Source organism: Cynocephalus volans, chromosome 17 (assembly GCF_027409185.1).
Source record: "Cynocephalus volans isolate mCynVol1 chromosome 17, mCynVol1.pri, whole genome shotgun sequence".
NCBI classification, from domain to species: Eukaryota; Metazoa; Chordata; class Mammalia; order Dermoptera; family Cynocephalidae; genus Cynocephalus; species Cynocephalus volans.
Window position 1 is genome coordinate 40,850,793 of NC_084476.1, and position 25,664 is coordinate 40,876,456.

Sequence of the window (25,664 nt, forward strand, 5' to 3'; positions counted from 1 at the left end):
CTCAACAGACTTCTGTTGAAATATACTAAAGGAAAGCCCAACTAAGAAGCTAAGGGACAATGACAAACAACCCATCTGGGAGAAAATGTCTAGGTTGGTGAGAGGATTCACAGCTATGTCTCGGGTAGGCAATGAGAGGCTAACTTTTAGCCATGGAACTCCCTTTCCAAATGAAAATTTCCATAGAATCCTACCACAGAAAATAGAAACTTGGAGCCTTTTTTGGTTCAAGGCATGGGTGGGTGCTCAATGGCTGTGCCACCTCAGCCCTAGCAACAATAAAAGGAAATTCCTCATCCCTTCAAGCCTCACTTCAAACTGCAGCACATCATGAGGTCAATAAGAAGCTTCACGTGTATGGTTTGAAACAGAAATTTATTCTCAGAATGATGCACGAAAGCACGAGTTGAGGCTACTGTTGGGAGGCTTTCCTCCCTTGCTCCTCGTCCTCCCCCCTCCTGTCTGAATGCCAGGGAGAACACAGTTGAAGGAAACATGCAATCACAAACAATGATCAACTCTAAAGACAAAAGGTTTGGTCCAAAAGAACTGAACATAATTAATCCAATTACTGTGAACAGCTTCACTGAGTAGGATTAAAATATTGCAGATGTAGTGTTCCACGGGGTGGCTCTTCAGTGCACCAGGGGGGCCTGCTTGAGGGAGATGAGGACTGAGCGCATGCGGGAGACGTCTTTGGCCTGCTTGCTGGACTTGGGGTTAAAGTCACACAGCCGGGCCACCCGCTCCCACTCAGTGCCTGGGGATGACTCGTCAATGTCACTTACAAAGGCTTCTTCTGCTGCCCTGGAAGCAACAACAAAATATGTTGGTTTAATGTAGAACCTTTTTTTGAGCCACCTGCCTTGCTACAGAAGCGAATGCCTCTTCATCCCTGACTTAATGGCATCCTGGTTTTCCCAAGAGTAACAGCCCCTGGCCCAGGTCAGACGCAGGGGCAGACATGTGGCCAGCTTTCCAAGACACAGGGTGTCCAGACTGCTGAGTAAAATGGTGGAATACAGGTGTTTGGTTCAGGGCTCACTCTGTCTGTCTGTCTGGCTATCTGTGCTCACATGGAGCATTAAAAAGCAAGTCCTTGGACAGCTACACACTGCTTCTAGTAACGAGCAAAGCAGCAGGCTGGTCAAGAACTTGAAGAGTAGTTTATGCAGGGCTGAACCAAGTTTCAAGGAAATTTAGAGACTTCTAAAAAGCCCACAGGTCATTGCACAATAGCCTCTAGTTTTATTCCTGAGGCTGGAGAGAAACAGGGCAGATCAAACGGAATTCAAGACAAAGCTCCCATGCTAGCAGGCACTAGAGACTAAAGCCATTCTGGAAAAGGGTTTGTTAGAACATTCTCCAGATCAGCCAAAAGTTTGCCAGTTTCTCTCCAGCCAGGTGTCTTGGGGCCACTCGGGGCACACGCTGGCAGGAGAGCCAACATTGGTTGCTTTTTGGCAGGATGTTGCTCTGCTTCCACATCAGGGTCAGCCCACCCCCAGCTAGGAACTAACAGGTGGGAGCTACAGCCTGAAAGGACAGTGGTAGGAGGCAGAAGACACACTATATTCATCTACTCCAACAAGCATCACGGGCAAAGCAAAAGCAATGGAGATGACTGGTCTGTGGGGACGGAAGGGTGGCACTATCACAGGGATGGCCGTGGGAAACACTGCTGAAGCCCAGAGCCACTAATAAACACTGCGACTTCATGGCACACACAGGGGCAGTGAGAAAGGTTTACTTAACTGTTCTAGGCTGTAGCAAGGATGGTTTATGTTTGTGCTTAAAGGTGAAAAGAAAAGAAACAAGGAGAGAAACTTTAGGTCAGATATAGAAAATGAGAATGAGCTCAATGCAGATGGTCAGTAAGCTAGACATGCCCTTGCCACTCTATCTACGCTTGGGAACGTGCAGCTGGCTTTTGCTTGGGCCACCCTGCTGCCCAGCAAAACCAGACTCAACCTCTCCAGTCTCCATTTCTACTCCAGAGAGAATGTGCAAAAATAAAGTCAAACACCACCTGTAAGTCCAGCATTTCACGAGTCTCACTGCAAATGCATCTGGAGGCCCAGGAAACCCAGTTCTGTCTTCTGACGGGATAAACATCTCAAGGTCACAGACTTTAAGAGGCTTTACAGCCCTCCGCCTATCACCCACCTTCCACAGGCTCCTTTCCTCCCCATTCCACCCTCATCTCCCGCATATAAAGAGCTGGCCCTAATTTTTAATGAGGGAACAGTGACAACTCTTTCTAAGTTTTTAGCAGTACTGTTTTGGTAACAGGAATGCTTTAAAAAGCAAAAACAAAGACATTTCCAGAAGATGAAGTTTTTTGGGGGGTGGGACAGATGAAATGGCCTGTATCAGACAGCTTTGGCTATCTTGACCTCAAAGCTGGGGCCCTCTATGTGCTGGGGTGGCATCAGAAGCTGGCCACTAGTAATTTCTGATATGTAAGAGCATAAGGAAACAATTATGGACACCCATTGGAGACAACCCCCTCTGTTCTGGGCTCTTCTGCCTGAGGGAGAGCCAACTGTCCCCACATTCTTTGAAGGAACCAGGTACAGAAAAAGGTGCCCCCACAGCTTTGATGCTGGCAATGCAAGGTGCTGCTGCTCACTGGCTCCTACCCTCCTGGGAGCCTTCTCCTTCCCACCTGGGGCAGGCAGGCAATAGGGCACTGGCAGCAGCAGTGGTGACAGCAACAGCAGGAGGTCAGAGTTCTACCCAAGTCCCAAGCTCTTCCCAGACAAGATCGCAAATGGCTCATATTTTAGAAGGGAGTCAGCTTTCTTCCCTCCAAAATCGCAAATATAAAAAATGGCACTCAGAGGGTGTAGGGAGTTGTAATTCTGCAAGATCATCAATGGATCATACCCCAGCTAACCAACTCTCAGGCAGCCCCTACAGTGCCAATTTGAAATAATTTAAAAAGCAAAGCAACTTGTGACATAAAAGGAGCATTACTCTAAACAAAAAGAAAGAATCAAAACAAGAAAAGGAATTAATTTTGCAACATACACATAACCAATCACGTCAGCGAAGGGTTGTTTGTAGAAAGCTTCATCTGCCACCCTAGACAGCAAGAGGTCCAAAGGCGGGCAAGCAGGCAGGAAAAAAGAGAGAATATTGAGAAGCAGAAACATCTAAAATCCACAGTAGAGGCGTGACTATGCTCTGGGGAGCTGCTCCTAAGGCTCCATCCTGACCCCCATGAGGCTTCCAGCGCTGGAGATCACAGCAGGCCGAGGGTTCCCACTGGCCTTCCGCACAGGGCTCTCCACGAGAGCGAGCACTGCTGACTTCATTCCTTTGGCTCACCCCAGCAACATGAGCACTTATTAGGCACCCAAGCCCTTTCACATACATTGTGTCGATTCAGTCCTCAACTGTAACAACCTATGACAGTGTTCTCACCCCCACTTTACAGATGAGGTTAACTGAGGCTTAGAGAGGAAGCAACTTGTTCAGTTACACCACAGTGGCAGCCTTCAGAACTCACAACCAACGCAGCCTGCTCTAAGTCCTGCATATCAATGCTTCTTCCTGGCTGGTGTCTGCTCAGGAAGCCATGTCACCTTCCTGATAGCCTCAGTAAATGTCACTGAGCATAAACGTGCCAGACATCAGACGCACTAGGTCCCAAAGCCAGTTTTATCTTGATTATCCAATTATCACTTCCCCACACTGGCTGGGTGGGATAAGTTTTCAGTAACCTGGGTACATATATGGTCATTTCAAAATCCCTACCTCACAGAAAAAAGCAGCTGGAAGCAAGTGGTCTGGTGGAAGGAATGCTGGACTAGGGTCCTAGTTCTGGCTCTGGCTTCTGTGTCCTGGAATAAGGCTGTCTGCTCAAGAAGCTGGTGTAGTTTCTGAATATGTCTACCCCAGACTTAACTGGCTTTGACAAGGTACAGCCCAGAATCCAGAACTTTATCTCTTCTTAGCTGTCACTGAGCTGGGGGAGTGGATCAACACAGCAGGGATCTGGGACAAGAAGGAGAGGGGCTTACTGGGTGGAGAAAGTTACATGGGACAGTCTGGCTTTGACTCTGTTGCCCAGGCTGAGTCCATGGGCCCAGACAGCCCAGCCTTGTCCACCGTGGCTGAGCAGGGAAACTCCCTCAGGGAGTCTTATCCTGTCCTTTGTCAGGTCAGTTTGGGGTAGGCGAGTGGAAGGACATTTTTTAAGGATAATCATGCATGGTCATTAACCTAAGCGCACATATTTATTTGAAGGGCAATTCTAGTAATTTTAACTTCAGTCTATTTTTTTAAATTCAAACATAACCCTTCCTTCTTTCCCATTTTGGTTTATACACAGGAGGAAATTTAAAGAAAGCAAAAAGAGCAGTCCAATTATAACTCCAAGTGACTCAGCAGGAAAACAGAGACTTGTTTGTGGGCAGAATAAGTGGGAGGGAAAGGCACAACAGGCCAGCTTGTAACCCCATAATCCTTTTAGTTGACACAAAGGGCTGAACCTAATGAATTTCAACTCAGTCTGCTTTTACTAGAGGAGAATAAAGGTTTAATGACTCCTGCCAAGGCATCAGGAAAATAACAAGAGCAGGAACATCAGGCTTTTGCTCCTCGCAGTTATCCCCAAGACTAAAGAGCTGTCAATGACAAGCACAGACCCTGTCAAGGTTGGGCAGAACACAGAAACCACACACAACCAAAACACAAGCGGCCCTCCACCTGTCTGTTCTTCACCCTACAGAAGAAGGGGGAGCTGAAAGCAGCAATCGTCAGCCAAGGCAGGGAGGGGCTTGGGGACACCTGGGAGAGGAGGAGGAGGAGAAATGCCTAACCACAGGACAAGCTCCGGTGGCCTAAATATAGTGCTGAACTCTACTCCACAAATAGCCCCAATGTGGGCAAGGAAAAAGTGTTTGCCATCACTGATAATCATGGATTCTCCAAACCTTTTTAAAGTCTTGAGAAAGCTGAAAAGTCTCAGCACAAAAGCTACCTGTAATAGTGGGAAATGCTTCTATTATGGTTTGGGAAGGAACACATTCTGGGGTTGTTTCTGATGAGTAAACTCAGCCAATGGCAGGAGCCAGTCAGAACAGTGCCTGGCTTCTATGAAAAGGGAATTCTTTTCCACAGGCTGTCAGTTAATAATTCATGGCTCTTATGCAGTGACATTTAGGTCCTGACTTGGATTAAAAGGAGGAAGATGCAGTCTGGGGATTGACAACAGACTTGCGTGTTGTGCGCCCACCACTTAGCACAGTGCCTGGCACGGGTGTGTTCTTAATGCTTTGGTGACTGACAGGGGTGAGGGCATCTGGAGGGCAGGAGGCCTGATGTTACACTCACAATGAACTGGAAGCCCCTTCTATCCCCGAGTCCCCTCTTTCGAACTTCTCTTCTGTCTTATCTTTGTGGTCCCCTTAACATCCAGCTGCTGCAGGAGTCACCAAGGGAGAACAACACTTGCTTGAAATGAATGCCCCATTTTCTTTCCTAAAAATATTCACTATTTACCTATAGACAGACAACGAGGCAGATGAGTCACTTTACATATATGTAAGTGGGACCTATTCCTTTAGACTCTAAAGTTTAGAGTCAAACATGACTGGGGGAGGAGGAGGAGTCAGCAATATCAAAATCTCCAGGGGAGGGTGTATATCACTGGAGGAAGTTCCTCAAAGTGACTCTGAAATGGCTCCTACCTCCACTCACTGAAGAACCATCAGAATAAAGTATAAAAACATCCCTTCTGTCTTAGACCCTGGTGAAAACGGTCAGTGTGCCACTAACTTTTTGCACTAAGGGTCAGCCCTGTACTGCAAGGTTTCCACAAGGCAAGTCACCTGGTTTCTAAACAGCTCTACATTCTCAGTGAGTGGTGGGGAAGCCCCTTCTCTCTGGAACTGGGGAGGTTTACCTATGAGACCAGTCAGCCCAACATTCTATAATTCCAAGTAAAGAAAGGTACCAAAGCCCTAACTTGATGCCTGGGGGAGCTAAACCTTTAAGACTCAGCTTCTAAAAACAGGTGTGATTACTCTCTCGAAGGAAAATTGATTCTGCATAGAGTTAGGTATCCTTTCTTTACAGAAGCTCAGCAAAACTGGCTTGAAAAAAAATCTGCAACAGGAAGTCTGTTCCCAACATATTCATTATTTAAGCTTGAAAATCTGTGTCAAGTTGCCGAAGCATCAGGGGCTCTGCAGAGGAAGGGTCAGCACAGATCTGCCAAGTACTTCAGAGCAGACTCAAGTGCCAAGCAGCTTGCTGGGGAATGTCATGGGGCCTTGCTCAGTGCTTGCACACAGCACCTGGTCTTCTTTCTTTATAGATTTGAACTTGCATCTGGGGGAAAATTATTCTGAGTGAGCACAGGACACAGTAGCCTGGACCTGTCAGCATTTCACACTGACACAAGCTCAACAGAAGCCCCATGGAGCTGATGGCAACCATTACCACTGGCAACTCAATACCCAGACCAGAGAGTAGTCCCCACCACACTTGTCACTGAACCTCAAATGGACCTGACAGGCACTCCTCAGCAGTGCATCCTCCAGAGAAAGGTGGCCAGGACAGAGGCTCAAGCCTGGCATGTGAGGGGCAGCTGATAGAACCAATGATGACCAAAGGGTGACAAGGAGCTGAGGGCTGCTGTCTGATAGAAGGAGACTATCTGTTCTGTCAAGGTTGTACCACAATGGCACTGGCTGGCTGGCAAACCAGTTAGCTCCCTCTTTCCCAGCAGATTTTTGTATAATAGAGTTGCCAGCAACAAGGGGACTTAATCCAACCCATTTCCTGCCTCTGAGCACAGGAACCTAAGTCTCTATCCTGAACATTAAAAATATCCCCAGGCCCGGTCTGGCCTGTTTTTGTTTGTTTGTTTGTTATTAAAGGGAAGTGAGTGGAATGCTATTTAGGGAAAACGGGGCTCTGAACCCAACAGAGGGAAGAAAGCCACTCTGTCTACCATGAGGGAAGCAACACTGCATATGCTTCTCTAAGCTACTTGCAGGCAGGACTTTAAGTGTAGAGCATTAAAGACCACAGCTGCTAGTTAGTAGTGATACTCGAATGAATGCGTTTTCTCCTCATAATTACTTAACCTTCAGTAAGTGAGCAAAATATAATCTGAAAAGGACATTTTAAGAAGGCAATTCAAGATTTTCTTAGCACTGGTAAGTACCCAGAGAACACACGTGGCCACCTGATTACAAAGCACATTTCCCTGCTAATGGACCCCTTCGTGAAGTGGCTTTCAGAGGGTAGGGTTGTATTTAGAGGACGCAACATGACCCATCTATAATCATCTCCAAAGTAATGAGATCTGGAATATTCATGAAATTGACCTTTCACTTCACGATTCCATTTTTACATGTGGACGTAATTCATGAAATAACCTTTCCTTTTGCTGAATCACACCATTACAAGTGATGCATGTTAACCAAACTCTTAAGTTAAAGAGGTACACTCACTACAATTGGGATGGCTACAGGACAGGCTGAAGTATGCTCACAAGACCCAAGAGACTTGCAACCTCTGTGTTTCAAGCACTTTCTTGAAAACCTGCAAAGACATTTCACACTAAAGGAGGCAGCAGCCAAGAACCTAGATTGGATGCTAGAAAATGCATTTGATTCAGTCTTGAACAACAAGTGCTAGAACTGCCATGGACTGACCTGTTATTTGCTTTTGTTTTCTGTAGCTGCTCATCCTGTCTTGCGTACCACTCTTCTAGTTCCTTTATTGCTTTTTCTTTCCATGCTGCTTCTTGCTTCCGAGAATTGGCATCTTTGAAGGGAGGAGGGGAAAGGACAGTACAAATGAGGCAAAGTACAAATTTAAGTCTGTTTCATCAGTTTATTTTGGACTCGTTGAATTCACAGTGGGTGTGGGTACATGTGCATGTGTGTGTGTCTGGGGAGAATAGCCAGAAAGGGGAAAGACAAAATTCCATTTTCCCCGTTTGCAAAACCAACTCTCAATCTCAGCGATCCTATTACTGGTCTTTCACCATATCTTATCCCAGTTCACTGACACCTTAGTGGGTCACTAGTTTTGTTTTGTCTTGCTTTTGGCAGGGGGAGGGGGAGAGTATGGAAATATTAATTTTTAATAGGAAAAAAAGGCTTTTGGGGCACCAACTGGGGAAAAAGCAATTACAGATGATTCTTAATAATGCTGCCAATATATTTCTTACTGTAAGAAAGCTTAACAACAATGTGATTTAAGATTTTGTTTTGTTTTTTTTAAGTGTGGGATATGAGTGATTCAATTCATGGGTACTTTTAGAACTTAATAGATAATCCCACTGCCTCTGTTTTTCTACATAAACAATTCCTAAATATTTTGAAAACATAAAATATTCCTAAATAAATAAAAATAATAATGCTACCAATATTAGTTCAGGATGGTGTATTCATATTAGATAAACTTTAACTCTTCTCACATTCTACAATCCATATCTCAAGTTTCACAATTAATGGTTTTGGAAAACATAAGGTGGCACTCTCTTAACCAAATATGGCAGAAGCACTCCTATGAAGGAGGGAGCTATAAGGAAAATTACCAGAGCAGAGATGATTCAGAAAACAAAGAATATGGAATATAGAATGTTCAAGTTGGAGAAGTCCACAAAACATCTATTCCTACTTAGACTGCAGAATGAGTGTGCAGCAGAGCCGGGACAGAACTACCAAAGAAACTTCAATGGAGAGAACTGCAGAGGGTAGGGGTGTGGGATCACACAACTAATCAAAAGGTTCTAGAAATGACACCTACCAGGTTTGCCAGATTGGATTCTCAAACATCCGTTTCTTAGGACTAAATATGGTTTTCCCTAAGACAATGAGCTGAAGAGCTGAGTTAGTAGAGAGCAAGAGATAAAAAATACAGGTCATAGCTACTGGTGCAGCTAACACTTGAAATTAAACTTAAATATGTTCTTAAGGGTGTCCTCTCTGGCAGATGTTCTATAAACATCCCATTTAATCTTTACAACAAGCCCAAGAAGGTAAACACTAATCCTATTTTGAGCAGTGAGAAAAACTAAAGCTCAGAAAGTCTGAGTGATCTTCATAAAGGTCACGGTAAGTAGTAGGGCCAAGACTCTAAGCTAGGTCTCACACTTTACTTCATTATGCTGCCTCTAAAGGGAGGTAAAGAAAGGGAAGCAAGCCTAAGAATTATCACAGGATGTGACTAGAAGGTAGTCAACAGTGAGCAGACTGAGTTTTAAAAGTGCAGAGCCAGAGCCCAACCTGTAATTAGTGTCTTCAAGAAGAAGAGTGTAAAGCAGTGGTGGTATCAAGTAACTACTTCAAGAGAAGAAATGAAGCATTCTTGGGCATTTTTAGGACTTTTACAAGAAATGTCTTGCAGTAACAACCTGCAGAAGGCTGTGTCTGTAGCTACAATAGCCTAATAGCAGCTAGAAACTCCCCCAAAGTTTCAGATTTTAAAAAAATTTTCACCTTGTTATCTAACTTAGTGATGAAAGTACTTCCTGTTGGGAAAATATAGGAAAATGGTCAGGGCCCTTCAGACGTTCAGAATCTTGCCAAGCATTTGATGTAAATACGCATGTGCACCCAGTTGTTCCTTGGCTATTGTCTGATGTAGATGCGCATGAGCACCCAGGTGTCCTGGGTTATTACTTAAGTATAAAGGACGAGTGTCTCTGATCCACGATGCCCCCCCACCCTGGGGAGTCACGGGGAGGCTGCTACTGCTGCTGGAGGCTGTTGCTGCAAGCTGTTGTTGCCAGTGCCCTCAGGATGCCCTTAAAGGCTGCCACCACTGCTGCCGCTGGATCTGCTGTAAGCTGCTGCTGCTGCTGAGGACTGAGCTCATGTCATCAGCCAGTGGTTCCTGGGATCTTTCCCAATTACCTAGTGTGGACCTGTGTGTGAGGGGTCTGGTGACCCAGCCTGGTATGTGAGGGGTCTGTGACCCAGTCTGTACAACGGGCTTGAAGGTTTGTGAACCCTAAGCCCTAGCAATATACTTCCAAAAAATTACTTTTTGATTAGAGAATATTTTCTTTCAATGTATTCTCATGATCATCTATAATGACCATATATAATGATCATTATATATCAGGACCAAAATATCACAGAAATTTATCTCTGAAAACTTAATTTAAATAAAAATTGTGATCATCTGTACAGATTGTAGTTACTGCATAAAACAGTATATTTAAATCATCTTCTGGCTTTTGCAGATTTAGGAAGTGCCAATGGCAATAAGAATTTAGAATTCTTGGGGGGGGGGGGGAAAAAAAAAAAAAAAAAAGAATTTAGAATTCTTCAATGCTTAGCCTGGTGGGACAAAGATCCAAGCCTGAATACAATCCAAGTGTGGAAGGGAGGAGAGGAAGAAAAGGATGAAGAATTCCCTTAGAGAGCAAGGCACACTGACAGGTGCCTTCTTCTCTGGCCACCCTCATTATTATTCCTCATTAATAATATAATTATTCTTATTTGAGAATGTAGCCAGCAGCTAAGCTGAAAACCACTGATGCTACTTCTATTTTTAGCATCTTGTCACAGTTCTTGCAAGGAAAAAGGTGAAACTGAAGAAACACCTTGTTCATAGAACTGAATTCAATTAAATTGAAATGCAAGGCCAAATGTTTGTCTTCCCTCAAGAAGGAAACTCAAGAAAACACCACTTCATGGTCCCAAAGTACCCAATTTGATAATTGAAAAAGAAAATGATTTTCTTCCCCGACACCAAAGTGTACACTCTCCCATGGAGAAGACAACTTTGCTAAACTTTGGGGAAAGAGAAAAGATAAAGCTGGGTTCTGTAAAATGAAGTTACTCCACTAAGTAACTTGCCACTAAGACTTCTCAAAAGAGACAGATGCACAAAGAAGGCAAGGACCAAGGCTGCTAGCACCATTAAGCCCTATTTTCATATTCCTAAACCTACAACTAACCAATACAATAGCTACTAGCCACATGAGGCTTAAGTAACTATTAATTAATAATTTACATTTATTAAAATTAAAGACAATTTAAAATTCAGTTTCTGAGATAACACTAGCCACATTTCAAGTATTTAACAGCCACATGTGGCTAGTGGCTACCATACTGAACAGTGTAGATACAGAATATTTCCATCATCAAAGAAATCACTACTGGATAGTGCTATAAAGGTTAAAATATTAAGTATGCACTTTGCTCTGAAAGCCACATAAATTGGACTAAAGAGATAAAAGATTTAGCACTAATTGGCTGTGTTATCTGGGTCAAGTCTCTTCCTATTTCTGGGTGTCAGTTACCCCATCTGAAAAATAAGGAGTTATGTTTTCACTAGTTCAGTGGTTCTCAACATGGAATAATACTGCTAACACTGTGGTTACATTATTGTCATTATTTCTACAGGATGTATAATGCAATATTTAGACATTATGTGATGTGTATATTTTAAAGCAGATCGGCCAAAAAAAATTGTGTGTGTATGTATAAAAGACACACATGCATACATGCCTCATTTATGAAAGATATCCCAATATGGCAAAATATTAGTTATTGAATCTAGGGGGTGCACACATGTTTATTTTCCTCTTCTTTCAACTGTTCTGTGTTTGAAATTTTAATAAAAAGTTGAGAAAAGAATGTACCATGGATTATCTCTTCACACTCGGCCATACTTCTCCAACCCTCCAAGTCTCTCCTGATTTTCAATCAAAAGATGACACTCCGCGTACACATCTCTTTACCAAAGGCTAGGCTGGCTGGAGCTGCTCTTGGGCTTGGCAAGACTGGCTGGACGGTCGTGTGCATTAAATGCATTTAGAAAGCAATGAGGCTAGGGCCGAGCCGCTGGCGCACTCGGGAGAATGCAGCACTGGGAGTGCAGCGACACTCCCGCCGCAGGTTCAGATCCTATATAGGAATGGCCAGTGCACTCACTGGCTGAGTACCGGTCACGTAAAAGACAAAAAAAAAAAAAAAAAAAAAAAAGAAAGCAATGAGGCTGAAGAGGATGTGTGTGGGCTTTGAAGCAAGACAGACTTAAGATGAAATTCTGATTCTACTGCTTCTTAGCTGTGATTCAAATACTTATTATACCTATGATCCCCACTTTGATTCCCACTTTCCTCACCCATAAAAATGTAAAAACTTACCTTACAAGGATATTAATGTAAGAAAAACAAATTATAGATGTTCCCTAACATACCTCACTTTTCCTCATAAGCGTTACCTTAAATTCACATGGATATATGAGGGAACTTCAAAAAGTTCATGGAAAAATAGAATTAAAAGATAGTACAAATCTTTCCACGAACTTTTTGATACCTTCCAGTTTACAAAGCACTCTCATAAACACCCCTCAGACTACCCTTGAGGTCAGTAACACTGATTTTCCTTCACAGATGATGACACAGATTCTGAAAGGTTTGAGCAACCAACTGCCCACAGATGGTAAGTTAAGGCTGGGTCTTGAACCCAGTCTTTCACTTGAAGTCCAGGGCTCTTTCCACAGCACCACTCTGTTCTTCCTGTGAGAGGAGGGAGTGCGCTCAGTGGCTCTCTGGGCCACCCTACTCCTCACGCAATGGCCTGTGATTAAGCATCTCCATGTGGGTGGTCTTGTGACCTTCAAGTTATGAAAGATATCTTCCTTAAGACCCGACAAGAACACCATGGCTAATTCAAGTTAAAAAGGAATATAAGTAGTCCAGGTCAACTACTCCACTGAAAACAGACACCCAGAGATAGAAAGGGATTCCTTACCAAGGGCTTCCAACCGCTCCCTCTGCTCTTCTCTCCATTTACGGATACTTTCGGGCTCTGACTGCAATCGATCCACTTGTGAAATAGCTGCATAACTGTCTGTTGGACCATTACTCTCCTTAACACAAAACACAATTGTGCTCTATCAGTACCACAAACTCCTTCCGGAAATGTTTCATCCAAGTTAGAACCTCTGTTTACATACAGCACTGGTGGCTGCTGTAAAATATTAAAGGATTACCTTGAAAGCAACAACACAACCTTATAACGTTGATAGGGAGCTTTCAACATTACTGCATTTAATCTTTACAATCCCATGAGGGAGGCAGAATAGTTGTTATCCTACCTCTTAATCAACGGGACCAGTAGGAGATAGGAAAGTTGGGTGAGGTAGTTAATGGACGTATTAGGAAACAGTGTTATCTGTTTGTTTCCTCACTTGACACAGATTATGTGACATTTTCAAAGTAACAAAGGTAAGTACACAGCAAAGCAAGGCCTAGAACCTAAAACTTCTAAATGCTATTATACCATACAGGAAAAAGGTCACTTAATACCACCTAACCAAAATATAGTGAATTCTAGTACAGTCCAAAAGAAAATGTATAGTTACTACAGTCACACCAGGGGAAGAAGGATAAAAACGCAAGCAAATACAAGTCATGGAGGGTGTGGGGGTGGGGTGCGGGGTGTGTGTCTGCTTTATATAGGGGGTAAAATTTAGGAGCTAATAAACACATTTGACTCAAATAGATGTTAATCTTTAGAGAATTATTCCACCTGCTGAACTGGAGAATATTACCAGGTTAACCTAATTAGACCATAAGCAAAGATGGAAAGAGAATTATTTAAAGTGTTCATAACCAACTTCTTCTTCTTTTTTTTTTTTTTTTAAAAGATGACCGGTGAGGGGATCTCAACCCTTGGCTTGGTGTTGTCAGCACCACGCTCAGCCAGTGAGCAAACCGGCCATCCCTATATAGGATCCGAACCCGTGGCCTTGGTGTTATCAGCACCACACTCTACCGAGTGAGCCACGGGCCGGCCCCATAACCAACTTCTTACAGTGCTGGACACAGAGCACAGCGCAGTGTTTAAATTAGCCATTGTCATCATAAAGGGTTATTTCTTCAGAATAAAGGTGATAATGCTAGGGCCAGGTCAATAACATTGTAAGAGTGGTCTATCAATGCCACCTCTCTTTAAGTTCTTCTACTTTGGTAGGTAACATACCAGCTACTAATACATCCAGGAAAGTCAAGGGACTGGGGTCTCTTTCTAGGTCAGTCAATTCAAATCACAGGAAAAGAAGACTCTTGACCACTACTGTTCAACATAATCAGAGTACTCTGTACCTGGTAGTATTCGCCATTCATCACTCCATCAACAGCATCTGCAAGACATAAGATTTCGGTCTGTCAATCAGGGCTGGTCAAATGCTGGCTGTAGTAGATTGATTTATGTCCCCCAAACTCACTGGAACTTGAATTGTGTCCCCCAAGTTTTATGTATTAGAAACTTAGCCCCTGCTGTGACTGTTAAGAGGGTGGGAAATACTATTATTGTAATTGAAAGGTGGAGACTTGAAGAGGTGATTCGATTGTAGCACCGTGCTATAGTGAATGGATTAAAAATGATGGTCACGGGCGTGGTTATGAGGGCTTTACGAAGAGAGTCTGTCTCTCTCTCCTGCTCTCTCTGCTACCTCTGCTTCCACCATCTTGCAATGTGAGACCCCTGGGTCACTGTCGCCACAACTAGATGGACCTTGGACTTCCCAACCTCAGAAACTGTAAGCAATAAATTTCATTTTTCTTTATAAGTCACCCAGTTCCGAGTGTCTTGTTATAAGTAACAGAAATGGACTAATACACTGGCCAAAGGGTTATACAGTGAAATATCGTATTGTATGCTGCAGGTACTGTGAGCTACTAAATGCTATCTCTGTGGTAGGTACTAGATATAGTAACTTTATACTTAATAAAACCAAGAAGTGCTTATACACAAATGACAAATAGCTTCACCAAAATGTAGACACATCTGCCCCCCAAACTCCCAAGTCCAAAAGCTTTTGCGATTCTGTTTTCTGGCTTAAAGAAATGACAAATGGAAGCCTGGCAGAAATGTCTCATAGAGCAACGATGTTTCTCTATGAAAACTCTGGAGAAGGCAAAGTTAAAGTGTGTCCTGGAATCATCCACAGTGAACAGAGACTGGCAGCTTCATTTTCACTCCAAGGTGTTTTCCTGGGAGTCAGGACTCTCCATCCTGTGGCTGGAGTAGGCTTGGCACCTAAGGATCTACAGTTGATACTTCTTAATTCCTCCAGTCCACTTGGAATTAGTCCAAAACAGTTAAGATTTGAGCATGCCAAATTAAATCAATGATTTCAAGAATGTAAATTATAGGGCTGGCCAGTCAGCTCAGTTGGTTAGAGCGCAGGTTTGGATCCCTGTACCGGCCAGCTGTCCACCCCCCACCCCCCAATAAAGAATGTAAGTTATGAAAACTCTACATATGATGTACAATCCAGTCTTTTTTTGGCACAACTATTCACGAGCTAAATGAGAAAGTCCATCTGAAAAATATGAAAAATGTCTTTCTAAGTAAGACAGAACTTCTACCCATTCAGTACAAAATGGTGGTCCACAGCCAAACATATTTTATTTAAAACACACAGTACTGATAAAATTTCAAAAAAAAAAATTCAGGATTTCCAGGTGTTTCTTTATTTTGGGGGGGGGTGTGAGGGGGAAGCAGGCAGATAAAAGATTTGGCGATACTGGGCTTGCATTCCTGAACTGGCAATAATTTTCTGGCACTGAGGGCAGCCTTTTAGGTGGAGCACACTCTTGGCAATTTGCAAAAGCCCCACTGACTTTTTTTAAAAAAACTCATTCTGTTGTCTCACTAATTCAGAGTCCTGATTGGTCCTGATGAGCATGAGTTTTCAAACCCTGACCCAATTGCCCTCACTAAGATGCAGTCTGTATAGGGCTGCACACTGTCTCTCTGGAGTAGCTGCTCTGCCTTATCTTGAAGGCCTCAGTGTGGCCATCATAAAAATGTAGCTTCTGCCTACCTATTCTATCATCTGTCGGTTGACCACATTTACTACCTACTGTGTAGGACCTCTATTATTCCATCCAAATGTTTTCAATGACACTTCAATAGACTATCTTATTGCATGGGGTGGGAGAGGTAAGACGAGAGAAGAGATGAACCTAAAAGATACAAGAAACCCAGGTAATAAAAGGAATGCAAAGTATTTAATGTGGGCCACAAGTAAAAGGCCTTCAGAGGGTGTACAGTAATCTCTTGGTATGTATGGGGGATTGGTTCCAAGAGCCCCCTCAGATGCCAAAATCCACAGATGCTCAAGTCCCTTATATAAAGTGGCACTGTACTTGACAATAACGTACACACATCCTCCCATATATTTTAAATCATCTCTAGATTACTTTCAATATCTAATACAATGTAAATGCTATATAAATAGTTGTTATACTGTATTGTTTAGGAAATAATGACAAGGGAAAAAGTCAGTACATATTCAGTACAGACACAACTAACCATTTTTTTCCTGAATATTTCTCATCAGCAGTTGGTTGAATCTACAGATGTGGAACCCACAGATACAGAGGACCAAGTGTATATGGAAACACTACCACTTCCCTAGTGGCCTGGGGCAGTGTGTTCTCAGTTTTCCTTCTAACAGGCAAAGATTATACAAACCACCCCTCTGGCTTTCTTGGTTTGTAACTAATTAAATCCAACTTGAATCACCTATTTCCAAATCAACCCTAATATTTTATCCATTCTTGGTCTTGTTTCTCTCTATTCCCCTCTCTTTGGCTTTGGGAATATTGAAAACTTTTATGGATCATTTCCCTACCATGCTCTCCCTGATAACAAAACATTCACTGTTTCTTCAAAAAAGAAAAATGAAGACAGAAGAAAATGCCATGTAATTATCAGTCAGCTCACTGGTTTCTAGTCTTTTAGTTTATCTAATATATAAGCTGTATTAGATAAACTAGACCTCTCCAACATATGCTTTCTAGTAATCCACTCACACATACCATTAAATTTTCAACTTTTTTAGTATGAAAACATCTACCACTTACTGCTTCCAGTGGTCTGGGTACAGTGTTAAACACTTTAAATAAGTTTTAGTCCTCACGACAAACGTATATGTATCTGCACTTCACAAATGACCTTAGAATATATATAGGGTTCCTTGAGAGATGAATGGGTGGTTCTTGAAAGGGCAGATCATTAATGACAATATTTTCTCTTTTAAATTTATTTTTTATATTTAAAATAATAAAGAAAAACATTAAGTGCATGTATTATGAGATAATCAGCCTAAAGTGGTGCTATACCCGTGCAAGGCGGGCTGTCAGAGGAAAGATCATCTCACAAACCACAGGATCTAACCTCCTCAGCTTTGATCTGTTTTAGTTGCTAGTTTATTCTTACACTTGTGGAATATATTTCAGGAACCCTAGTGGATGCCTGAAACTTCAGATAGTAATGAACCCCACATATACTATGTTTTTTTTCCTATACATGTATACCTATGATAAAGTTTAACTTATAAACTAGGCACAGAACTCTTGTGCTTTGGGGACATTTTTAAGTAATATAAGGGTTACTTGAGCACAAGCACTGCAACACCACAACAGTCGACCTGATAACCAAGACAGCTACTAAGTGACTAATGGCTGGGTAGTGTATACAGCACGGATGATTCACATCCCAGGCAGGACTGCAGGAGATTTCACCAAGCCACTCATAATAGAGTGTAACTTAAAACTTATGAACTGATTATTTCTAAATTTTTCACTAAATGTTTTTGGACTGTGGTTGACAGCAGGTAACTAAAACCACGGATGGAGGGGGGAACTATCATATCTTGATTATTTTGCCATATTTCTCACACTTTTAACTTAATTTCCCTAATTGTTTTAATCCTATACTTTATGATGGTACAAAAATGAGTGTCTTAGAGAGTTTTTATTTTGTCAGTAGCCTTTTACCACTTGAAGCTATTTGTGTGCTATCTACTCATATAACTTTTCAACCATTCTATCAAGTTTTAGAAATATAAAGTTTACCAAAAAACTAATAAAAGCATCTGGGGGAAGGGCTGGCTAGTTAGCTCAGTTGGTTAGAGCGTAGTGTTGATAACACCATGGTCCAGGGTTTGATACCTGTACTGGCCAGCTGCCATAAAAAAAAGTATTTGGGGGGCATATTCAATTGTTTCTTTGTAATAAAATTATTGGTGAAGAATTGCTGGGTTACAGGATACATATTTTTTAAAGTCTATCAGTTTACATGTGGGTACTTCAAAAAGTTCATGAAAAGATTTTATTTCTTCATATGCCCTCATATTATTACCAGCAGCACGTGAGTGCCCCATTTCTCAAACCTTCACAGATACTACTGTGCTTTACTGTTTTTAATTTTTGCTAATTTGATAAAGGAAAAAAAAAACTCATGGTGACTTTGTTATGCTGATCTTATTTCCCGTGAGGTGATTATATATCTGACACTTGATTTTCTTCTTTACTGAATTGCCAGTTTTGCTTGTTTTTCTGCTATCTTCTGATCTGTAAGTATTCCCTGCATATTTACAGTCTTCTTACATTGCAAATACTTTCCATTTTTTAATTTGGTTTATGGTATTTAACATCTAGAACTACTCAACTTATAGATAAACACTATCAATTTTTCCTTTATAATTTCTGCATCTGCTTCTATGCTGAAGGCCTCTGCTATTGTAAGAGATAAATACTCAACTTTCTTCTGGTTCTTTTTTAAATGTCCCTCTATAATTTATCTGGAATTTATTTGTGTAAGATATAAAAGAGTGAGATAGTTTTAAATCTTAAGAGCCTACAATGACTCCTCTGGCCAGGTCTACATTATGGTTAATATATTACAGCTAACATACCAGCTGTGTCCAGTTAATATATTCCAGCCCAGGACCGTTACTAATAAGAAACTCTGACCACTACTCCATATACAACACTAGAAGCAATCCTCATCCCGTACCTCCTTGTAAATCACATGCTGCCTGTCCTTTAGGTCTAAAGACTCATCCAGACCAACTGGCATTTGTTTTGAGCTCTTTGTTAGTTACTGATCTACTGTACTGACATTCTTACATGAATCAACAACTGGCCCAAGTCAAAGGACAATCTATTGCTACAGAAATGTGCAGTAAGGACACCTAGGGCCTTGACTTATTAGGATAACTAAGCTAAGCAACCCAATGCTCCAAAAGGAGACTTTCTAGAGCATCTCAAGAACTTCAGACAGAAACATCTCAAGAACCCCAGACAGAAACAAGGGCCAGAGTGAATTTCCAAAGGTGGAAGACTCTGTTTTCCAAATGCACCTTCAACTTCCCGAGTTCCCCAAACATTTGAAGTCAAGCAGACCTATGTTTAGAATGCCAATCAAGTCATTTATTATGTATGGCTACCTTAGGAACATCGCTTAACTCCCACGGTGATTAGTTCTCATCTGGAATATGACACTACCACTTAGCTTGCAGAGTTACTGCATGGATCTGAAAGTATATGAAGTATCTGGCACACAGTAAATATACAGTATAATTAAACATCATGCCTGAGATTTCTCTAAACTTTTCCTCACCACTACTACCAATAAAATTACTTACCTCCAGAAATCTTCTCTTTAACTCACCTCTCTTCTTTTTTCTCCTCCAAGAAAGGACTTGTCATAAATAGTGCCTCATTGCTGTACTCTTTGTAGCTCCTTAATCGGCTCTCCTGTTCTCCTTCCCCCACAGCCCTCATGATCAAGGACTTTTAAACAGCTCAACTTGTGTTGCCTCCTTTCTGACCACTTCTTCCTCAGCATCCCCCAAGCCACTTCACCCAGCTGGTTACCTCCAGCCTCTAAATTTATGTCTCTTTTGTGAATCTCCTAACAACTGAGGGAGCCATTCAAGGCTCAGCCCTAACCTCTCTGGGTTTTTGCTTGTGCCCATCCTGCATGGGAGTATTCCCCAAGGCTGGGGCGAGTTTAGATGTTTTCCTCTCTCCTCAATCTGTTACAGCCAACTGCCTATAACAACACATCAGAAACAGAGCTCCCACCTGGAATCTTTCAACTTCCTCATTATACCCCAAAGCCTATAGGCCTTATAACTACCAGTAAACACTTTACAGATAATCTTTAATGTAATCCTAAAAATTCTATGTGGTATATAAGACGCACCTGTTAGAGGAGAAAACTGAGGTCAGGCAGTAGTGGTAGGTATATAAATTGCCTAAGACCACAAAGTTAAACTCACACCCAAGCAGAATAAGAGAGCACAGAATCTTAATGGCTAGAGCATCTCAAACAAACAAACAAACAAAAAAGACAAAAAGAAAGAGAAAAAGTGTCCAACTAGTTCTCTAATCTCCAAAGGAAGTGCTGACCACCACACTATTACCAACTTCAATTTACACTGTCAGGGATCTGGCTTTAAGTCACTAAATGCTTAGTTCACTAAGAAAGTCCTTCCTAGGAACTAAGTCAGCAATCATCCCTTTCCTTCCTTTTGCTGAAGGCTCAATGCACAAAGCACTCGAGTAGCCAACTCTTTTCTCTCCCTTTTACCTTCCCAAACTGCCCATCACCAAGATCTGCTGGTTCTATATAGGACTCTTGGGCCTAATATTTTTGCCCATTCTTTGTCAAGGATGTGAGCATCTACTATGTGCCAGCCACCATCTTGTAACGGGAATACAACATGAGCCAGAGTAACTCTGTCGTTGAATCAGGACAGTCTTCAAACTACGGATTCAGCTTCTCCCAACTCTGTCCTACCTAGGACACCTACAAACTGCTTTTCTGTTATCCCACCACACTCCTACTTAACCAAATGCAACAGAATGTGGTACAGTCTAAGTAAGGGTGGGGAGACTTGGAGCTCAACTATTAACTTGCCCTTTTTTCTTCAGCAAGTCACTTCTCTCTTGGATTCAGTTTTCTCGTCTATTAAATGAGGGAGGTAAACTAAAGATCTCAAAAGAAAATTTTTAATTCTCAGGCAAATGTTAAAGACCACCCGATGAAATATCCCCTAATAACTTAAGGGCCAAGCCAACTTTGTCTCCCAGTCACAGACCAGTTCAGTCCAACCTACTTGCTGTAAATTGCATATTCAGGCAAATTACATATTCTCATGTAAGTTCTTATTGGGGGACTGACTTGCTTAGGAGACAGCACGGTGTAGTACAAAAATTCAAGAGGCTGAAAATTTGCAGCCTCCCACCCCCTCCAAAAGGTTGTGCATGGCTGGCATAGTAAATTGAGATTTCTGAGTCTGAATGCCTTTACAATGAGCACTACTATAGTGTACCAGAGCCTCAGTCTCCAACACCCCTTATTTTCTCATGCCCCGCCTGCTTCTCTCATTTATGTTATCTGCCTGACCCTTTAAGGTTTGAGTTTAGGGTACTATAGACATTCCTATTTGCCCCAATTGCTCTACTGTCGTTTAGTTGGAATTTAAGTAAATGAAAAGCCATGTCTCATTTCTTCTAGCTAGATTTCAGACTTCCAAGTCTTTTTCACTCATCCTTTCCTTCCACACTACAATCCTAAGCATCACACACGTCCAGTCAAATTGTCATCCTACACTCTTCTTTTTGCTTGAGTTTGGCTGGGAAAAAGTCCACACTGCACTCTGTTCACCTCTTCTTCCTTCCTTGACTGGTCCAGTCGGCTTAGGTAATGCTGCTTGTCAAAGCTTTTCCCAAAGAAAGATCTTCAGAAGTCCTAGCTGTAATACTCTCAACAACGGCTAACTCCTCTGCCTCTTGGCCGCAAGAGGCTCTTTCTCCAAGGCTAGACCACCCTTGATTGAGTTCCCTACTCACTCCTTTCCTCTCCATACACACAACTCTCTGTACACCTTACGTGCTTAAATACTAAGTTGCATTGCCATTTTTGATTGTTTGGGTGTCTCAAAAACTACTATTTTTTCTGTCCTCCTTTCCTAATGACTGGTTCTGTGCTGGGTTCAGACTTGTCTATAAGTCTGGCCAAATTGCGCCAGTACGGCTGCTTCAGACACCAGGCTTAAGGTACAGCAAGTCCTTAATGAAAAGTTGCTGAACTGAACGGGCTTGGTCGGGCTCCTGAGCTTGACTGTCACCCTGTTTGCTTTCTCGCTCCGCCCGCGCCCAGCAGCACTCAAGCACTCTTAAGACGGAGCAGGCTTCCCGAGCCTAGGGTGCTGCATAACTGGGCCGGGGTCCCGTTTCCTCTCTGCGCTCTTCCCTAATCTCCTGGTTCACAAGGAACACGAGTCACACAGAAGCTCTCGCACCCACTCTGGGCCGAGTTTCCAAAGAAATCCTCCCGCCCCAAACGCGCCCGCACTCTCACCTGGACCCCCCGGCGGCTCGCCATGCGGCTGGGGCCCGGGGGTGCCGCCGTCCAGGATGGCGAAGGCCTCGTCGTTCTCAATGCCCGCAATCTCGCTCTCCTGCTGCGCCAAGAAGGCCGCGGCCGGGTCTTCTTCGCCGGCGCCGGCTACCCCGTTCCCCAGCGCGGGGCCGCCGGAGACGCCGGCGGGGGTGCCGAACGGATCTAGTTCAGCCATGGAGGGCAATTCAACGGCACCTACACCAACGCTGAGAGACAAACCAACCAACCGACAGATACCGCGCCCGGCAGCGACCGCTTTAGTGGCGACTGCAGCCGGAGGACAAGCGGGAGGAGGAAGAGAGTGAAGCGGAAGCCCTGCCCCTATATCCGGTTGGTCTAGGAGATGTTGGAGAGCCGAAAAGGTAACAACCAATCAGAGGACAGAAGTGGCTCAGGAGCTACCCAATCAGCAAGCGGAGGGGCGGGGCCCCGAAGACAACTCGTGACTCGGGCTACGCGGGAGGAGAGGCGCGCGGTCCCGGGAGGTGGAAGTGCCGCCTGACTGATAGCAACCTTACCCGCCCACCTTGGGCAGCTGGACTGACCAGGGACCGCCACCTCTGAGGGCATTCTAATGGTGCACCAGATGAGAGTTAGGGCGGCGATGATTGGTCCATTACAGACTCTTCTGTAAGTGCTCAAGCTTTCTGAACCTTAGTTTACTTATTTATAAAACGGGGACAAGAATCCTGCACTGCCTCCCTCCCGCGATGATTGAAGACTGAATCCCTTGATGTGTATGTACTGGCTTCATAAAAAAAAAAAAAAGTAAAATATTTCTTAACGCATTCACCCAGCCTGGATTATTTGCTCCCTTTGAGCCGACTGACTTAAATGTAATTGATTCAAGTCAAGTGCAATTTGTTTCCCCTGTATTTTTATAAAAAGAAAAAAGATACAACAATCACACTAATACGTTGAACTTTGAAAAGGAGGGAACAGAACTGTGGTTACTAGAGGTGGGAAAAGGGGAGGGAGGTTAGCGAGATAGGGAAAGGGTCACAAATGATTACGTTTTGTAGTGATGAACATACTAATTAATCCTGATTTGATCATCACATATTGTACATAGATATTGATATTCAGCTCTTCCCCACAAATATGTATAATCAATTATTTTTAATAAAAAACAAAAAAAAGGTTAATATATCTTCTTTGACAAAGCACTTTTGCAGTCAGTACGTCTTTTCAGAGCTAGACAGAAGTTTCTAGAATTGTAAAATTCCTTAGGAATTGCCTGCTTCATAGGGAAACTGTGGCCCTGGTGTTTGAGGGAGTAGTCACACAGGGAGTCAGTGGCCAAGAGGAAAACCGGGTCTCCTGGGGACTTCCATGATGTCTGTGTGTACTCTTGTATGGACACACTTTTCCAGCTAAGGACCGCAGAAACTTTAAAGTTCAGTGTTTCTTTTCAATCAGGGCCATGTTAGTAACATGACTAAATTTGTCTACACCATAGAAATAGTAGAGTAATTCCAGTTAATTATGCTCATGTTGAGGAGAGGTGCTTATGCAATGGTCAACAGAAAGACCGTTCTCCTTCACCACCACCCTAAAAGGTAAAAAAAAAAAACCCAAAATGTAAACAAACCAAAAAACCAACCAGCAGTCAAAAATGCCTTTAGAGGTAGTCAGCAAGGCTCAAGAAAGTGGTTTTTAAAAAAATACACGTATCTTTGGTGACAAGAGTGATTATTTACTTAAAACGTATATTTACTTTTAAAGTCATTTTAAGTATGGAATATAGGAAAGTTCTGGAAAAAATCATTTAAGAAAGTTAAAATTTTAGGGTCTGCAGTTGATTCAGTTTCCCTCCTTCTTGTTAAAGCTCATCCATAACATAATTTGCCAACAGTGTATAAGTATTTTCACTTCCATCTCCTTGAAACAACCCTGTGAAGAGGATAGGGGCAGGGACTATCACGAGAGGGTCCAAAGAAGACAACCTTTAGTTGCTGACGACGGTAATAGCTGAGGGATAGACAGCATTCTCTCTGGGGAAATGTGTGACTGAGGCAAGCCGTCCTGTGATTCCCTTGCTAGAGGAGGCATCACATCCTGTCGTGCAAAATTAACAAAATTTTTAAACACTCCAAATGGGAGAAACCAGCTGATGTGTTTAGGGATGACTTCACAGAGGTGGCTTGGAGCTCAGTTTTGAGAGAATTGAGAGAGAAGAGTCAGTAGTGGGAGCCTAATGTTGTGTAGAAGTTCGGAGTGGGAAAGTGCTTGGAATGTTTGGGGGAAGTGAGTAAACTCGTTTGGCTGAGCCTGAAGGGCTCAATAAAAGGAATAACTGAAGGTAGGTCAATTGTCAATTGATTTAAATCAATCATTTAATGTAAGGGAACGTACTGGGGCTCTGAAAGAAGTACATGCTAAGGAGCCTTATTAAGAATAGAGAACCGTGGAAGGTTTCAGAGAAAGGAATGATTTGATAAACTGCTGCTTAGGAGGTTAATCCGGTCCCTGTGAACAGGATGGATGAGGCAGAGGCTGTCAGCAGAGAAGGTCTGGGTAGGGCAGTGGTGTAGAGCTGAATGGGGAACATTGATGGGAAAGTGGGTCCTAGCAGAGAAGTGACTAACTTGGTGATTGACTGGAGGTAGGAGCTTGGAAAGAGACGGAGAATAAGTCATGAATCTATGAAATTGCCAGAGCCACTAGATTGACGGTTGTGTGGGAGCCCAAGTGATTGCCAGGAGGCAGAAGAAGAAAATTTAGATGTCCGGGAAGTAGTTAGAAGTGTGCACATGAGAGCACTGGGACCATAGAAGGAGCCTCGAGAGGGAAGGACTGAGGACTAAATCTTAGACTATATGTGAAGGAGACAGAGGGCTGGGTCAGAGAGGTTGGAGGGGATTCAGTTAGAGCTGGGTCAAGGAGAAAGAGTTTGCAGAAGGAAGGAGTGATGGGCAGAAAGGTGAAGAAGAGTGAGGGCTGAACAGATGCTACTGTCCATCAAGATCGCCAGGAACCCAGGTGAGAGAGATGTCGGTGAATGCTAGCAGTGGAGATCAGTTTGCACTGGCTGAGGAGTGGCAGTGCCGTGGACATCTGTTGGCTTGCCTACATCCAGTTCCCCTTCTGATACCAGAACTCCAATATTCCTTTGGGGAACCACTCTTCCTCATGTTCAATTGTGTGGTTTGGATTAAGCTGTCCACCCCCATGTTACCCAGGCCTGGCCACTTAGAACATCCCATCCCCTGGCCAAATGATTGCTTCAGGAATGGACAAGGGAGTCAAGACTCAATTCCAAGACTGTTGCTAGAATCTTTTGGAAAGAGTTACTCTTTCTGTGGGGGCTAACAGCAGGTGAAATGTAAACTTGGAGAGTCTGGTGGCCATCTCCCCATCAAGAGGAGAGGGTCAGTCTGAGAATGAAGTCAACACAGATGGAAGCAGACAGCAAGAAAGACAAGTTCCTGTCAGCATCATTGAGGACCTGGATTCAGC

The 25,664-nt window shown here is 43.0% G+C and overlaps 1 protein-coding gene across 3 annotated transcripts; it reads right to left on the bottom strand.

Annotated features, from left to right (window-relative positions):
- Positions 1–356: 356 nt before the first annotated feature.
- Positions 357–22,499, bottom strand: CLTA (clathrin light chain A). Of its 3 annotated transcripts, none has more exons than XM_063081967.1 (6): positions 22,164–22,499; positions 14,099–14,136; positions 12,744–12,861; positions 7,677–7,788; positions 1,756–1,791; positions 357–807 (listed from the first exon to the last, which is right to left on the bottom strand). In XM_063081967.1, the coding sequence occupies exons 1-6, from the start codon at positions 22,378–22,380 to the stop codon at positions 636–638; spliced, it is 693 nt and encodes a 230-aa protein (XP_062938037.1). In that variant the 5' UTR covers positions 22,381–22,499; the 3' UTR covers positions 357–635. The 3 variants fall into 3 exon arrangements, with proteins under 3 accessions (XP_062938037.1, XP_062938039.1, XP_062938038.1); XM_063081969.1 differs by lacking the exon at positions 1,756–1,791 and adding an exon at positions 3,034–3,087; XM_063081968.1 differs by lacking the exon at positions 1,756–1,791.
- Positions 22,500–25,664: the final 3,165 nt, after the last annotated feature.

Coding starts and splice junctions, on each gene's coding strand:
- CLTA (XM_063081969.1), bottom strand. CDS start 22,380: ATGGCTGAACTAGATCCGTTCGGCACCCCCGCCGGCGTCTCCGGCGGC. Junction 12,862..14,098: donor TGAATGGCGAATACTACCAG/GTACAGAGTACT, acceptor TTTTGTGTTAAG/GAGAGTAATGGTCCAACAGA. Junction 3,088..7,676: donor AAAACAAAAGCAAATAACAG/GTCAGTCCATGG, acceptor CTTGCTGTCTAG/GGTGGCAGATGAAGCTTTCT.